The 17,521-nt window shown below is 41.0% G+C and overlaps 2 protein-coding genes across 7 annotated transcripts in view; one reads left to right on the top strand and one right to left on the bottom strand.

The window, feature by feature from the left end:
- Window positions 1-17,521, bottom strand: part of FAM161B (FAM161 centrosomal protein B) — a 224,201-nt gene that overhangs the window by 174,604 nt on the left and 32,076 nt on the right. The window lies entirely within an intron of this gene.
- The window catches only part of ZNF410 (zinc finger protein 410), a 50,191-nt gene that overhangs the window by 18,977 nt on the left and 13,693 nt on the right, over window positions 1-17,521 (top strand). For 4 of the 6 annotated variants that reach the window (XM_066344215.1, XM_066344213.1, XM_066344211.1 and 1 more), the window contains 5 exons: window positions 460-595; window positions 5,022-5,240; window positions 6,920-7,111; window positions 12,323-12,473; window positions 13,672-13,853. In XM_066344215.1, the coding sequence (XP_066200312.1) occupies window positions 460-595; window positions 5,022-5,240; window positions 6,920-7,111; window positions 12,323-12,473; window positions 13,672-13,853 (880 nt within the window). The remainder of the gene's footprint in view (window positions 1-459; window positions 596-5,021; window positions 5,241-6,919; window positions 7,112-12,322; window positions 12,474-13,671; window positions 13,854-17,521) is intronic. The other 2 variants (XM_066344214.1, XM_066344216.1) reach the window with 2 other exon arrangements.

The following is a 17,521-nucleotide window of genomic DNA, read 5'->3' as shown; positions in this document are numbered from 1 at the left end:
TGCATGCCAGGCCGATGCTCTACCACTGAGCCAAACGGCCAGGGCCATTCAACTTGATTCTTTATCTTTAAAATATACGTTCAAGCTTATTGAGTTATAGTGAGGATTAAAAGAGTTAATACACAGAAAAGTACTTTAGAAAATGTAATCAACAGTACAATGTGGTTGAATTTTTAATAGCCATCATTTAAAAATATAATTATTTTTATCATTTTTCTGTTTGGTGGAAGATGACAGAGGTTAAATTAATAATATAAATTTAGTCTTTCTCTAGAACGGATGATTTGATAAAAATAAATTTAAATTTTATTTGTCATCTAGTTTTTCAATGACTATGACTGAGATTAGGGAGTAATCAGGACTTAATTGCATCATCATCTTTTGGTAAATTCAGAGATTTATATCCATTCCTAACAACTTATATTTCTCAATATTGTTTCCCCTCCCCCCGCTCCCTAGCTCCTGGTTCAGTTTGTTCAGAATACATCCATTCCATTGGGACAGGGGCTAGTAGAATCAGAAGCTAAAGACATTACTTGCTTGTCCCTCCTTCCGGTGACTGAGGCCTCAGAATGCAGTCGGCTAATGTTACCAGGTAAAAATGAAAGTCACCACAGATAATGAGTCCTAAGAGCTTAGCCTACCCTATGTATTGGTGGAATGGGATAACTGATTTTATATCTGACTGGTAAAACAGTAAAAATTAGAATCATGGAGAAAAAGGAGCCATGGGAGTTATAAGTACATTGGTAGTTTACACCATAGAGTGGATATGATCACCCATAGAGTGTGAGAGTGAGAAGACAAGAAGGCTAAGGTAGAATGCCATGGAACTCCCTATTTAATGTACAGGGTAAGGCAGAGAGCCTGTGAGGGAGGGAAGAAGAAAAGGCTAGAGTAGTATGAGGAATATGGGCATAGAGTACAGGCGTGGAACCCAAGGGAATGGTCATTGTGTCAAATGGGTTAATGTGTCAGATGTTCTTAAGAGGCCTGGTGAGATAGGGTCAATGAAGCCATTGTTGACCTTAGTAGGACCTGTTCTATGAAAAGGGGGTGGAAAGCCAGGCTGCAGTGGGTTGAGATATTAGTGCAAGATAAGTATAGTTGAATAAATATCTACGCTTTATAAAGACTCACCTGCTATGGATGGAAAAGAAAAGGATGTAGAAGAGATGTAAGAATTCTTTTCTCATATTTGAAATACTTAAGGGTAGTTTTATGCTGAAAGGAAAGAGCCAGTTAGAGAAGCTGCAGACGGAAAATGTGGACAATTGGTGGAGAGGCCTCAGGAGAGGCAGAATGAAGTAGAATGCTAAGCACAGGTAGTGAGATTAGCTTTGGATGGGAAGAGGGTGATCCTGTCACTTGTCTGTTACGAAGGAGAACATTATTTTTATTTTTTATTTTATTTTTTTGTATTTTTTTCTGAAGTTGGAAACAGGGAGGCAGTCAGACAGACTCCTGCATGCGCCCGACCGGGATCCACCCGGCACGCCCACCAGGGGGCGATGCTCTGCCCATCTGGGGCCTCGCTCTGTTGCAACCAGAGCCATTGTAGTGCCTGAGGCAGAGGCCACAGAGCCATCCTCAGTGCCCGGCCAACTTTGCTCCAATGGAGCCTCGGCTGCGGGAGGGGAAGAGAGAGACAGAGAGGAAGGAGAGGGGGAGGGGTGGAGAAGCAGATGGGCGCTTCTCCTGTGTGCCCTGGCCGGGAATTGAACCCGGGACTCCTGCACGCCAGGCCAACGCTCTACCACTGAGCCAACCGGCCAGGGCCGAGAACATTATTTTTAGATGCAATGAATTCTTTGTTTTCTGGTCCTTGTTTTAAAATCTGGAATATTAAGATCAAATGAGGGGAGGATCAGTATTAACCTGTTGTTGTCAAATCATTTGTTTTAAAGTCTTCTGGTTACTGTCTTCTAGTGGTGTCCTTTTTTCTTTGATTTTTCAAGTAACTTAAAAATATTTTTTAGTGTTTACAGATTCAAGAAGAGATATAATGAACCAACCAATGTTGGCTTAAGGTTTCTCTAACTAGCTCTTAGTTTTTCCACACTTTCTGCCTCTCAATTCCCATTTTTCTACTAGTATATTGGGAGTCTTTCCAGATACTTAAAGATATTCAATATGTGAAAATTTTACTGTGCTAATAAATTTTCTTCTTCATTAAGCTTTTTCCCTGACTTTTCTCTCCTAATTTTAATTTACTTAATATAGGCAGTCCCCGTGTTAGGAATGAGATAGGTTCTGTATGTTTGTTCCTAAGTTGTGTTTGTTCCCAAGTTGAAACTGTTTCATTTGCCTATTAAATGTAACATAGATGTTTGTCTTAACATAGTATTCATTTTTACCTTTTCTGTGCTTATAAACATTTTCAAACATATAGAACCTATCTCAGACATATTAAACAATAATAAAAGAAATGAAAACAAACAAAAGCATCTATTTTTTTGTATTACCTTCTTTTAGTTTTAATTTTGATTTAAAGTAGTTTCAAGAAGCAGTTATAGCTAATAATAAATGAAAACTCATGTATTCACCTCTCAGCTATGAAACACAATATTACAGTAGCAAATGTGTCTGCACATACCTCCCTAATCTCATTCCCCTCCCTCTTGAGGATGTGTGTATCATTCCATGCATGGCCTGCATGTATTCTTTTTACTTGGGATATGTGATTGATACAGAAAAGTATAAAACCATATGAATATGCATATTGAAGAATTATTGCAAAGGAGATAGCCACCATTTAATCAAGAAGTAGAACATTGCCAGCTCCTACATTGTCTATGGGCTTCTCCCTGATAAAGACAACCTCCGTTATTCCATTGTTCACCACAGTCCTTAATTTTTGAGATAGTCCTTTATTTCCAAGTTTCCAGTAACCACCCAAGTCTAAGTAATGCAGTTTAATTTTAGCTGTTTTTGGACTTTAATGGAATTATTAAAGTCCAATTTAATTAATATGAATGTATGTAGTTGTACCTTTCTTCTTTTACTCTGTATTTGTGAGATTCATCCTGTGTGTGTAACTATGCTTTTCTGGTTTCTTTGCTCTGTAGTATTCTGTTGTATGAGTGTACTACAGTATTCATGCCATTGTTGATGAATATTTAATTATACAGTGTTGTTCTATGATAAACTGTGTCTCTGTGAACTTATTTAAAAATGTTTGTGGCCCCGGCCAGTGAGTGGTGCAGTGGATAGAGCATTGTCCTGGAGTGCTGAAGTCTCGGTTAAATCTTGACAGCACCAGTTTGACCTTGAGGTTATCCAGTCTGAGCCCCACTGAGGCACATATGTGAAGCAATCAGTGGATTCACAACTAAATGGGACGAATTGATGCTTCTTTCCCTCTCTCTCTTTTTCTCTCTTTTTCTTTCTTCTCCCCCTCTTCTCTCTCAAATCAATGAAAAAAAAATGTTTTTGTGGTAAAATATACATAACAAAATTTACTATTTTAACCAATTAAATTTACCGTTTAACCAGTTCTGTGACATTAAGAACATTCACATTGTTGTGCAACTTCATTAGGCTCTGGAATGGCAATATTGTTCCCAGGCTTTCACTTTTATTTCTGTAGTCGTATCTATTATCACCTTAAAATAAAAAAATGTTATCTGCCTTTGATAAAGATGAACGAAACCCCTGTAACATTGGATGCTTCAGCACTGTAGTGTAGTTCTCATATTTTAACCAAATATTTGGTAAATTCTTCTCCTCCCTTACAATAAAATTAGAAAGTATGCTGATTTTTTTTTTTACATCCAATGTAAACCTACACTATAATGAAACACATTGATGAATCTATAAAATTTCAGTTATTTCCCAGGCTATGTTCTCCCCCCCTCAATGACTCTCCAGAACTGTCACACACATGTTATAAAAATTGAAGGAAGGGGGCCCTGGCTGGTTGGCTCAGTGGATAGAGGATCGGCCCGGTATATGGACATTCAGGTTCGATTCTCAGGGCACACAAGAGATGCGACAATCTGCTTCTCTCTACTGCCCTCTCCCCATTCTCTCTCTTTCTTTACTCTCTCTCTTGCCCTTTCACAGCCAGTGGCTCGATTGGTTCAAGCATTGACCTCAGGTGCTGAGGATAGCTTGATTGATTTGAGCATCAGCCCTGTATGGGGTTGCCAGGTAGATCCTGGTCAGAGTGCATGCAAAAGTCTGTCTCGCTATCTCTCCTACTCCAACTTAAAAAAGAAATTGAAGGGATCTCTCCCCAGGAAAAATAATTTAAAATTTAGATCCTATCCTTTTTTTTTCTTTTTCTTTTTCATTTTTCCATTGATTTGAGGAGGGGGGAAGCATCTCATTTTTCTACTTAGTTGTTTTATTTAGTTGTGTACTCTTGATTGCTTCTCATACATGCCCTGACCAGTGGCCAAATCTGTGACTTCTGTGTACAGGGACAGTGCTCTATCCATTGAGCCACCAGGCTAGGGCCAATCCTCTTCTTTCTTTTAGTACTTTTTTTTTTTTTACATTTTTAAAATTTTAGTGAGAGAGGGAAGGAGAGAAAGAAGGAGGATGGGAGAGAGAGAGAGAGAGAGAGAGAGAACATTAATCTGTTCCTGTATGTACCCTGACCAGGGATTGAACCAGCAACCTTTGTGCTTCAGAATGATGCTCCAACTAACTGAGCTATCTTGTTAGGGCCTGGTCCTATTCTTAAGTTAGTATTCATTGTGTAACTATTTTTCAAGGGAAAAGTATCGATTTCTGACCTCTACAGGACAAAGGTTTATAAGTTCAAATGTGGATGGTTGGTTATTAGTTACTGCCAGGTATCTGAGGAGCATGTGTCCCATACCTTTTGGGTGACTCCCTTTAGAACTTAAAACTATCTCTGTTCTTTGCTAAGGCAAATTTGAAAATGTTGTCTGTTTCTATAAGGTGTTAGATACTAAAGGATATTACAAGACTATTAGGTGCTGTGTATCAAAATGGTGAGCTTTTTGGAGATAGGTGCTTTTCATGAAGCTGTGGTGTTTTCTTTTTACTAGATGATACTCCAAATCACACTAACTCCTCCAAGGAGGTCCCATCTTCAGCTGTGTTGAGAAGCCTTCAGGTGAATGTGGGCCCAGACGGAGAGGAGACGAGGGCTCAGACTATACAGAAGTCCCCGGAGTTTTTGTCTACTCCCGAGTCTCCTAGCTTGTTGCAAGATCTACAGCCAAGTGATAGTACTTCTTTTATTCTTCTTAACCTAACAAGAGCAGGTATTTTTCTGAACTCTGCTCGTGCTTAAAAAAAAATTGTGGTGGGGCATATTTAACTCAGTCGGACCTAAAATGGAACAGTTTTATTATTTTGGAAAATTTATGTAGTCTAGTGATCACTATGGAGAGAGAGGGGTCAGACTCTAGGATGACTCAGAAGTTTCCTGTCTGGGAAAATGGGTGGTGCCTGACACCAAGACAGTGAACACAGAAAGCACAGGGAGGAGGGTGGATGGTTAGTTCCTGTTTGTGCCTGTTGATACTGAGATAAGGGAGCAACATCCAGGAGGTGTCCTTTAGAGTTAGAAACAAATCCAGAGTTCTAGAATGGGCTGGTGTGAAATAGTCGTTTTGGTGCTTATCAGCATTCAGGAAATGTCTGAAACAATGAGCAGGATTCTTTGATTCAAGAGTAGTCTAGTACATGAAGAGAAAAGTAGGCAAATCTGAGACCCTGAAAAATACAACACCAGACCTTTAGGAGGGTAACGGCAGAATAGAAAGGAGTTACTAAGAGGGATAAAGAGAACAGAATGAGAATGGTGGTTACCAGAGGGAAAAGGGGGGTGGGGAGGAGCTAGTCAAGGGTAAACGGGATTAAATACTGTATATGGTGACAGAAGTTAGTTTGACTTTGAGTGGTGAACATACAATGCAGTATTCAAATGATATGCTATAGAACTGTGCACTTGAAACCTATATAATTTTATTAACTGGTGTCACTGTAATAATTTTAATAAGAAAACAGAATGTGAATGGTGTGGGGGAAGCCAAGGGAGGAAAACATTTTAAAGAAGAAAAGATATTAAATTAAATCAAGACAAGGTACCATATACTTCAGAATGGGCTAGTGAGACAAGGTCTAAGAAGTGTCTGTCTGGTACATTAGTGAGAGAGATTGTTTTTGCAGCAGAAGAGGTAGAGGCTGGGGTTAAAGAGATGGGGAGTAAATGGCAGGTGAGAAGGTAGACGTGTAAGTTAGAAGTTACACTTGTTCAAGAAAGTTGACTTTAAAGGAACAGATGAAGGTGACAGCTAGAGAAGTACTTGGCACTTTCTTTTTTGTTTTATTTTTATTTTTAATATTTTCATTGATTTGAGGGGGAGGAAGGTAGGGGTAAAAAGGAGCAAAAGAGAGAGAAGCGTCAAATTGTTGTCTCACTTAGTTGTTCCAATTAGTTGTACGCTCATTGATTGCCTCTGGTACGTGCCCTGACCAGGGGTTGAACCTACAACATCTAGCATGCAGGGTTGACGTTCTATCCACTGAACCACCTGGCACTTTGTATTCTTTAAAAAAAATAAAGATGGGAGACACTTGTGCTGGGACGGCTTTAAAGGCTGTAAGGGAAGCTGTAAGCTGGTTGGTAGAGAGGAGACAGCTGAAGGAGACGTGAGGGGATAATTGAAGGATAGACTGGGGATACTAGAGGTGAGGGTTAGCCTGCTTGCCAGGAAGGACAGCTTTGCCTCTGAAACAGGAGGTAAGATAAAGACAACTCTGTAGGATGGGAGGGGAAAGGTGATAACCTAATCTTGTTTGAGAACTGAAGCTTGAGGTGGGAGGTGGAAATCTGGACTAGCTAATTCAGGACACTGGGGGTTTCTGAGCCAGGGCCAGTGAAAGGGTTACTTGATGGCTAAGTTTCATATATCTCCTTATATCTTGTTTCTTCCAGGTCTGAGCTCTTCAGCCGAGCACTTAGTATTTGTACAAGATGAGGCAGAGGATTCAGGGAATGATTTCCTCTCCAGTGAGAGTACGGACAGTAGCATTCCGTGGTTCCTCCGGGTTCAGGAGTTGGCCCATGACAGTTTGATCGCTGCTACTCGTGCACAGCTGGCAAAGAATGCAAAAACCAGCAGCAATGGTGAGACTCGTGTGACATTTTTCCAGTATTCTATACAGAGATTTTGGTAATGCAATGGTTATATTTTGAGTTGTATACTATACAATTCAAGTTATTTTTATTGGTGAGGGCAGACTAAATTGTTTCTTATTTTCTGTAAAATAACTCAGCCATGATATATTCTTGTGCAGAATCAATTAAACTAGTATTCTCAGTTCTCAGCTTTAAATAATGAACAGAGCCCCTTTTGAAGGAAAAAGTTTTCATAGAGCCTGAGTTCTTTTTATTGTAATGTTTCTTACACTTAAGAGCTTTTACACCATTATGGAAAGAGCCTTATCAATAATAGAAATCAAATACAAAATCAATCAAAATAAAGTCAGTATGACAGATGTTTTGCTGAAACTATATTGCTGCTCATGGCAATTTAAGAATTAGCTATGAGGCCTCTAGTGCTGTTTCTTTTGAGTTCAGCATGTCTCTACTACTTCCTCTGCTTCTTTTCTCCATCCAGTAATTTTCAAAGTATGGTCCTTGAATCGTGAACATCACCTAGGATCCTACTTAAAAATGCAGATGCTCAGGCCCTCCCCTACTGAATCAGAAACTTGCAATCTTTTAGGAAGCCCTTTTGGTGGTTTGGATGAATGTTAAAGCTTGAGGGCCAGCCTGACCAGGCGGTGGCGCAGTGGATAGAGCGTCAGACTGGGATGTGGAGGACCCAGGTTCGAGACCCCAGGGTCACCAGCTTGAGCACAGGCTCATCTGGTTTGAGTAAAGCTCACCAGCTTGGACCCAAGGTCGCTGGCTCGAGCAAGGAGTTACTTGGTCGACTGAAGGCCGGCCCGTGGTCAAGGCACATATGACAAAGCAATCAATGAACAATTAAGGTGCCACAACGAAAAATTAATGATTGATGCTTTTCATCTCTCTCTGTTCCTGCCTGTCTGTCCCTATCGATCCCTCTCTCTGACTCTCTCTCTGTCCCTGAAAAATAAAATACACGCAGTCAGTCTAAAAGAGAAAAGATGGAAAAAATATTTCATGTAAATAAAGCTTGAGGGCCATAGCTCCGTTCATTCACTCCTAAACCACTGCAAAACCTTTGCTTTTGTAGCATGTCATAGTACTTTAGTTTTAGATTTGCCTCTGCATTTTCTCATTAACCTGTGACAGTTAAGGTAGTACAGCTAATTATTAAGGTAAGGTACAACACTAGCATCACAAATCAAGCTTAGGCACTGTAATCTTATGTCAGTATATAGTTAGTTGTTTGGAGCTCATGCAGATAGCCTAGAATATGTTTATGATTATTTTTTAATTACCATGCAAATAAAAACTAAAAATTAAAAATTTTTGCCTGACCTGTGACAGTGCAGTGGCTAAAGCATCGACCTAGAATACTGAGATCACAAGTTTGAAACCCTGGGCTTACCTGGTCAAGGCATGTTGATGGTTTCTGCTCCTCCCTCTCTTTCTCTCTCTTTCTCCTCTCTCTAAAAATCAATAAATAAAATCTTTCTTTTTTTTTTTTTGCCTGACCAGGCAGTGGCGCAGTGGATAGAGCGTCGGACTGGGATGCCGAGGACCCAGGTTCAAGACCCCGAGCTCACCAGCTTGAGCCCAAGGTCGTTGGCTCGAGCAAGGGGTTACTCGGTCTGCTGAAGGCCCGCGGTCAAGGCACATATGAGAAAGCAATCAATGAACAACTAATGTGTTGCAATGCGCAACGAAAAACTAATGATTGATGCTTTTCATCTCTCTGTTCCTGTCTGTCTGTCCCTGTCTATCCCTCTTTCTGACTCTCTCTGTTTCTGTGAGAAAAAAAAAATATATATATATATATTTTTTTTTTTTAAGTGAGAGAGAAGGATAGACAGACAGGGACAAACAATAAGGGAGAGAGATGAGGCATAAACTCATAGTTGTGGCACCTTAGTTGTTCATTGATTACTTTCTTGTATGTTCCTTGACTGAGGGGCTCCAGCTGAGTCAGTGACCCCTTGCTCAAGGCAGTGACCTTGGGGTCATGTCTTTGATCTCATGCTCAAGTTGGTGACCTCAGGGTTTCGAACCTGGGTCCTCAGTGTCCCAGCTGACACTCTGTCCATTGCACCACCACCTGTTCTCGTGTGTGGATGTTTTTATTACTCTCAAAATATATTACTTTGCTATCTAACAACTACCTGATAATACTTGAGTATAAAATGAGTCCAAGTGTATGAAAATATTTCATTTAATTAATAATTTCATTTTATCAATGAAATTATTCCCTAAAAGCCTTTTTGGGGGGCTATGATATACAAACCTTTAGACATACAGATAAAATTAAATGTTGTAAATTGCTATTTGAAAATTTTATTTTAGGCCTGACCTGTGGTGGCACAGTGGATAAAGCGTCGACCTGGAAATTCTGAGGTCGCCGGTTCGAAACCCTGGGCTTGCCTGGTCAAGACACATATGGGAGTTGATGCTTCCAGCTCCTCCCCCTTCTCTCTCTCCTCTAAAATGAATAAATAAAATTAAAAATTAAAAAAAAAACGAAAAAAAGAAAAAGAAAATTTTATTTTGGTTATACACACATTTTAAATTAAATGAAGTATATTAATGTTTTTTTTACACACTAACATGTAATGAAATTATTTTATTCAAAATCTAATACACTTAAACAAATACCTTTGTCATTACTGAACCCACTTTGTGAGTCCTGTAGCACAGTATCAGAGCACATCATCTTCACCCATCTAAGTTGAGATATAAAAATATTTTAGTTTTGAATTTGATGCTTATATCAGTGGTAGGCAAAGGTCCATGGGCCGAATACCCGCCTGTTTTTGTAAATAAAGTTTTATTGGAATACTAGCATGCCAATTAGTTCTACAGATTGTCTATGGCAACTACCATGGTAAAGTTTAGTATTTGTGACACAGACCATGCAGCCCCAAAGTCAAAACTATTTACTTTTGGCCCTGGCCAGATATCTCGATTGGCTAGAGCGTTGTCCCGAAGCACAGAGGTTGCGGTTTGGTCTCTCGTCAGGCCACATACAGGAACAGATCCTGTCTTTCTCTCTCCCTTCCTCTCGTTCTAAAATCAATAAATAAAAATTTAAAAATATATACTATCAGGCCCTTTACAGAAAATGTTTGCTGATCCCTGGTATATATGCTACTCTCACTGGAAATTTTACCCCAAATGCAAAGACCCACGTAACGGTAGGATCTTTAAAATGTTCACAGTTATCCAACTTCTGCAGTATGAAGTGTTGAATTTTTCTCCTTTTTTTTTTTAATATTTGAACCAGTTCATCAGGTGACCTCTGAATATCCAAAACTGTCATTGATTTTACAGAAAGAGGAAAGGAGTGAGAGAGAAAGAGAGAAACATTGATTTGTTCCGCTTATTTATGCATTCATTGGTTGATTCTTGTATGTGCCCTGACGGGGGATTGAACCTGCAGCCTTGCTGTGTCAAGATGATGCTCTAACCAACTAAGATACCTGGCCAGGGCAGGGGAGCACTTCTTTTAAGTGAGTCATTTTATAAGGACTCAAATACAAGGCAACTCACTCTTTTCTGCTGAATTATCTTCTGCTTTATGATTATATCAGTATTTTCATTGTGTCTACAAAATTGAATTCACAAAGCCCAAATTGTCACAGGTTTAAATCTTTGAATTATGCCTGACCAGTGGATAAAGCGTTGACCTGGAACACTGAGGTGCTGATTTGAAGCCCTGAGGTCGATGGCTCTGAGCACGGAATTGTCAACATGGGGCTGCTTTCTTTGAGCAGGGGAATCGTCCATGCAATTCCAAAGCTCACCAGCTTGAACCCAAAGGTCTCTGCCTTAAGCAAGAGGACACTGGCTCTCCACGGTGAAGGCACATACAAGAAGCAATAAATATATAGCTAAAGTGGAAGTGATGAGTTGGTTCTCATCCTCTTTCTCAAAAAAAAAAGAAAAAAAAAGAAGGATTTCTGAATTAGCCAGGGGTTTCTACAGACTTTTCATTATGAAGTAATTGGTGGGAGCTTTGGAGTTGGGAAATTTCCTTTATGGCATGTGCTATTTACATTTTACCTATATACAGGTATTACTTTTTCAGTTGAACAAATAAAAATTATACAGGGAGAAAAACTTAATATTAACTAGCAGAAGGCATCTTAGATTTTACTTTGACCTTGGAGCAGTTAGTTTTATGACTAGCATGTGATGAGGTACGGCAGAGAGTGTAGGGCAGGAAGAGAATGAGGTCAGCAGGTGGGGTAGACACTGCCTTTGATCACCTGCCAGCTCCCAGGGAGTATAGTAGGGACAACTATATAGCCTAGCCAGCTCTTGGCTTTTGAGGGAAATTTGGAAATAAGTCTTATTCCTAAGATATAAGTGGAAAGATAAAGTGTATGCATTTAGCAGAATTAAATGAATGTTTATCTCTATTGACATCCAACTTTGTCTGAAAGAAAATGAAAGAAAAGGAACACCACCTGCTACTTTGGAATTTATATAAACTTTTAAGTAACTGGTTTATTTAAATTTAAGGGAGGTACTACACTATGAGCTTCTCTCCTAGTCTATTGAACAAAAAACTTCAGTAGATATCTCTCACATTTTACAGTGTGGTTAGAAATTTTAAAATTGCTGAATTTTTACATTATTAGATATTTTATAGCTGAAGAGGGATGGTACAGGAAATTAGAAAGTGGTTTTTATTCTCTAGAATGAGAGGTCAGCCAGTTGACTTCAGAAGATAGAAATCTAAGACTGTCATCTACAAAAGAAATTAACTCCTGTAAGCCAAGAACTAAGCCAAAATGGCTGTTTCTCCTTAAAATAACAAGTTTTTGTTACCTAGGAGTTTAAGTCATCTTCTGTAGCATTTCATGCTGGGTATTGATGTATATACCTGCCTTCCCACCAATCTGTGTAATACAAAATAGGTTTAACTCTGTTTTTTGATATGAATCCGTTTTGGACATTTTTTACATTTGCCAAAGAGGCCTAGTAGTGTGAAACAAAGCATGATCGTTTTGGTAGTTCTCTGAAATAAGGGGATGGGGATACACAGCACTCTCACTGTTGTTAAATGGATACAAAGAGAGTTGAGAAAGATGAAGGTAGGTGTTTGATCATTGACCACTAGGAATAAAACATAGGAGCTTTATTGTTTGAACCAAAGTATCTGAGCAGAGTCCTTTCCTGGATGACAAATATGTGACTCTCTTACAGGAGAAAGTGTCCACCTTGGTTCTGGTGACGGGCAACCCAAAGATTCTGGGCCCCTTCCTCAAGTGGAAAAGAAGCTCAAGTGTACAGTTGAAGGCTGTGACCGGACATTTGTGTGGCCAGCTCATTTTAAATACCACCTCAAAACTCATCGGTGAGCAAGTCTGAGAGTCCATACTTGAAGCCAAAGGACACTGATGCTTCCAGAGAACTTCTTCCCCCAGTTGACACATTAAAGGAAAGCAGGGACTGCCGTTCATTTGTGGTTAAGCTGTCTTTAGTTCTTTAATGGAAAGATCTGCATTGTCTCATTTACCTCGTTCTTGACAAATACTTAATAAGACATTTGGCACCTAAATGAGCTGCAGCAAGAGTTCTCAGATCTCATTATAAACATAATTTCTTGGAGAACTTAAAAAGAATAACATGCCTGATCTGTGGTGGTGCAGTGGATAGAGTGTCAACCTGGAATGCTGAGGTTGCCATTTTGAAACCCATGGTCCTCAGTTCAATCTCCAGTCAAGGCACATGTGAGAAACAATCAGTGCACAACTAAGTGGAGCAAAAAGTTGATTCCTCTCTCCATCTCTCCCTCTCCCCCTTCCTCCTTCCCTCTCTCTCTCTTTCTCTCCCTCTCTCGCCTCCTCTTTCCTCCTCTCCCCTCTCCCCCTCTCTCGCTCTCCTCCATTCCCTCTCTCTCGTGCCCTCTCTCTCCCTCTCCTCCTCTTCACCCCTTCTTCTGTCTTGCCTATCCCACTCCCCCTCTCTCTCAAAAAGAAAAAAAAAATGCATAAGCTTGGGCCCTACCCTAAATCTATGAAATCCATATTTTGAGAAGAAGGGCCTGGACATCTGAACAGACATCAGCTAATTTTTTTTTTAATTTTAATTTTTGTGTGTGTGTGTGTGTGTGTGGCAGAGACAGAGTCAGAGAGAGGGACAGATAGAGGTAGACAGACAGGAAGGGAGAGAGATGAGAAACATCAATTTTTTGTTGCGACTCCTCAGTTGTTCATTGATTGATTTCTCATATGTGCCTTGACCATGGGCCTTCAGCAGACTAAGTAACCCCTTGCTCCAGCCAGCAACCTTGGGTCCAAGCTGGTGAGCCTTGCTCAAACCAGATGAGCCCGCGCTCAAGCTGGCAAGCTCCGGGTCTCGAACCTGGGTCCTCCACATCCCAGTCCGATGCTCTATCCACTGCGCCACTGCCTGGTCAGGCACATCAGCTAATTTCAATATATCCAGATTTGGGATTTGCCATCTGCCTTGAGAGTCAGTAAGAGCTTTGACTTGTCCTCTTGTAATAAGCATTTTCAAATATTGTTGCTCATGTGATTTTTTCCCCCCAGAAATGACCGCTCCTTCATCTGCCCTGCAGAAGGTTGTGGGAAAAGTTTCTATGTGCTGCAGAGGCTGAAGGTGCACATGAGGACCCACAATGGAGAGAAGCCCTTTATGTGCCCCGAGTCTAGCTGTGGTAAGCAGTTCACTACAGCTGGCAATCTGAAGAACCACCTGCGGATCCACACAGGTGTGTGCAACCCCAGCGTGCCCACAAGCAGTCTGCTTGGCTCGGTGCTTGCTTGCAGAGCCTTAGGAAAGGCTCTGAGGTGCAAATAGAAATGAAGGTCTAGGGTTGCTGCTAGAACTCTGAAGGGGAAATTTCTTTTTTCTGATTTTTCATGGCACTCTTCAGTCAGTGCCCTTCATTGAGCTCTCACCTGTGTGTGAGGAACAGACAGTGTTCATTTCTGCCAGTAGAAGTCTTAAGTGTAAGAAGGGTTCTAAAACCTCTGACAACGATGATATGATGAGATCTGGACAAAACACAGCTTCCCAAATATCTTTGAATATTACACAACTGTAATTTGGGACAGTAACATTGAGTCACAAAACCCTCTCAGAGCCTGGTCTAGGCACTGAATGGGGTAAGATGGGGAGAAATACAAAGCTAATGTATAATCCTTGACTTTGAGGAGTTTGCTTTCTTGTTAGAGCCTCACAATGTAAGAAACAGAATAGGAAGTAACTTGTTCTGGGTCAAACAGCAAAATAAAGATACCCTGACTCTTAGTTTGAGCAGGAAACATGAGGGGATAAGTAGGATAGGGTGACCGTGGCCCCGCACGTCTAAGTCTCTTGCCAGAGCCTAATTGCTGAACTTAGACCACTGTCTTCTCTACCTTCTTGCTACTTCTTTTCTTTCTTCTGTGTTCATTCTTGCATTGCTGAAGTGATAGGTACAATTAAAGGGCATTAAAAAGTAAAATCTAAGCTGAGGCCACGTTGTTTCAGGCATGATTCTCTAGATCAACGGTTCTCAACCTGTGGGTCACGACCCCAGCGGGGTCACCTAAAACCATCGGAAAATACATAATGCATATCAGGTATTTACATTCCGAATCATAACTGTAGCAAAATTACAGTTATGAAGTAGCCACCAAAATTATTTTTTGGTTTGGGGTCACCACAACATGAGGAACTGTATTGCGGGGTCACGCCATTAGAAAGGTTGAGAACCACTGCTCTAGATTGACTTTACCACACGCTATGTTTTAGGGTGGAATAGCTCTCTGCTCAGCACTTTCTTGAAAGAGTAAATTATACTTGCTCCAAGAAAGCAGTTTGAAAAAAAGAAGAGAAAAAACATCTAGCTGAATAGATTAGGAAAGAAGTAGAGTTCATCATGCCCTATTAAATACAGTAACCTCTTCATCCTTGTGCTGCTCGTCGTCTCTGTAGCATTTCTAACACTGAACATCTTTAAATACTTCCTTTTACTTCAGAGTCTGACCTGAGTTTCTCTTACTAGTGCTCCCTTGTTAATCTTCTCATTGTTCACCACTTCCAGAATTCCAGGTTTCTTCCACTTCGCTCAGTGAGTTCTTATCGTAGGTGCAGGCCTTAATCCAATCACTTCTCATAGATCTGAGTCTCAGTGATTAATGTAATAATAAATAGGTTAGTATTTATTGAGGGAATGTAATATGTACCAAGCATATGCATGTGTGTATATATATATCTTATTTAATTTTCAAGGTAGCTTTATTCATGAGATGAAGAAAGAGAAGATTAGAGAATTAAGTAACTTGCCCAACATGCAGCTCAGAAATGGCAGAGCTGCCAATTTTAGAAGCTTACTATGAGGGCTTACTGTGTGCTGGGCACTATACAGAGTACTTGTGTCATCTCATTTAATTCTCAAAATAATCTTTTGAGATGTATTATGTTCGTTTTGTAGATTAAAAAACTGATTCTTGCCTGACCAGGCGGTGGCGCAGTGGATAGAGCGTTGGATTGGGATGCGGAGGACATAGGTTCAAGACCCCAAGGTCGCCAGCTTGAGCGCAAGTTCATCTGGTTTGAGCAAAAGCTCACCAGCTTGGACCCAAGGTCTCTGGCTCGAGCAAGGGGTTACTCTGTCTGCTGAAGGCCCGCGGTCAAGGCACATGTGAGAAAGCAATCAATGAACAACTAAGGTGTCACAGTGCGCAACGAAAAACTAATGATTGATGCTTCTCATCTCTCCGTTCCTGTCTTTCTGTCCCTCTCTCTGACTCTCTCTCTGTCTCTGTAAAAAAACAAAACAAAACTGATTTTTGGCCAGGTTAAATATCTTTCCCATATTAATAAGTGGAAGTGCCAGATTTTGAACTCAGGTAAGTGACTCATGCTTTAACAAACATCATGCAGCATTGCCTTTTAAACCTTCTCTTCTCCTAGTCCTTTATCTCAGCAAAATCACCACCCTCTCAGTTTCCAAATGGGGAGGGTCTGTCACCTAGGCCAACTTGATGCAGAGGTTCATATTACTAGATTCTGATGAATTGTTTTCCTTTTTTCTTTTTTTTTTTTTCTTTCTTTTTTTTTTGTATTTTTCTGAAGCTGGAAACGGGGAGAGACAGTCAGACAGACTCCGGGATCCACCTGGCACGCCCACCAGGGGCGAAGCTCTGCCCACCAGGGGGCGATGCTCTGCCCCTCCGGGGCATCGCTCTGTTGTGACCAGAGCCACTCTAGCGCCTGGGACAGAGGCGAAGGAGCCATCCCCAGTGCCCGGGGCATCTTTGCTCCAATGGAGCCTTGGCTGCGGGAGGGGAAGAGAGAGACAGAGAGGAAGGAGAGGGGGAGGGGTGGAGAAGCAGATGGGCGCTTCTCCTGTGTGCCCTGGCTGGGAATCGAACCAGGGACTTCTGCACGCCAGGCCGATGCTCTACCACTGAGCCAACTGGGCAGGGCCTTTTTTTTTTTTTTTTTTTTTGACAGACAGAATCAGAGAGAGGGACAGCTAGGGACAGACAGGAAGGGAGAGAGAGATGAATGAGAAGCATCAGTTCTTTGTTGTGGCACCTTAGTTGTTCAATGGTTGCTTTTTCATATGTGCCTTGACGGAAGCGAGGGATCCTACAGCGGAACAAATGACCCCTTGCTCAAGCCAGTGACCTTGGGCTTCAAGAAAAGTGACCTTTGGGCTCAAGCTAGTGACCATGGGTTCATGTCTATGATGCCATGCTAAAGCCAGCAACTCCACACTCAAGCTGGTGTGCCCAAACTCAAGCTGGCATGCCCGCACTCTCAAACTGGCAACCTCGGGGTTTCTAACCTGGGTCCTTTGCATCCTAGTCTGGTGCTCTATCCACTGCACTACCTCCTGGTCAGGCTGATGTATTGTTTTCTTTTTTTTTTTTTTTTTTCTTTACAGGGACAGAGAGAGAGAGTCAGAGAGAGGGATAGATAGGGACAGACAGACAGGAACGGAGAGAGATGAGAAGCATCAATCATCAGTTTTTCGTTGCGACACCTTAGTTGTTTATTGATTGCTTTCTCATATGTGCCTTGACTATGGGCCTTCAGCAGACCAAGTAACCCCTTGCTTGAGCCAGCGACCTTGGGTCTAAGCTGGTGAGCATTTTTTATTTTGTTCAAGCCAGATGAGCCCGTGCTCAAGCTGGCAACCTCGGGGTCTCGAACCTGGGTCCTCGGCATCCCAGTCCAACGCTCTATCCACTGTGCCACCGCCTGGTCAGGCAATGTATTGTTTTCTAAATCCTCTTTTTAAAGGGTTTTTAGTTCAGCTTGTTAAACATTTAACCTTATTTATTACTAGAGTTTTCAATTTTTACTGACATTTATTCATATTATTCTGTCAAACATATGAGTATATTGTTGAGTCAGCAACTTCTTGAGTGCCTAGTCTTC

Source organism: Saccopteryx leptura, chromosome 6 (genome assembly GCF_036850995.1).
Source record: "Saccopteryx leptura isolate mSacLep1 chromosome 6, mSacLep1_pri_phased_curated, whole genome shotgun sequence".
Lineage (NCBI taxonomy): Eukaryota > Metazoa > Chordata > Mammalia > Chiroptera > Emballonuridae > Saccopteryx > Saccopteryx leptura.
This window is presented reverse-complemented; position numbering and strand designations above follow the sequence as displayed.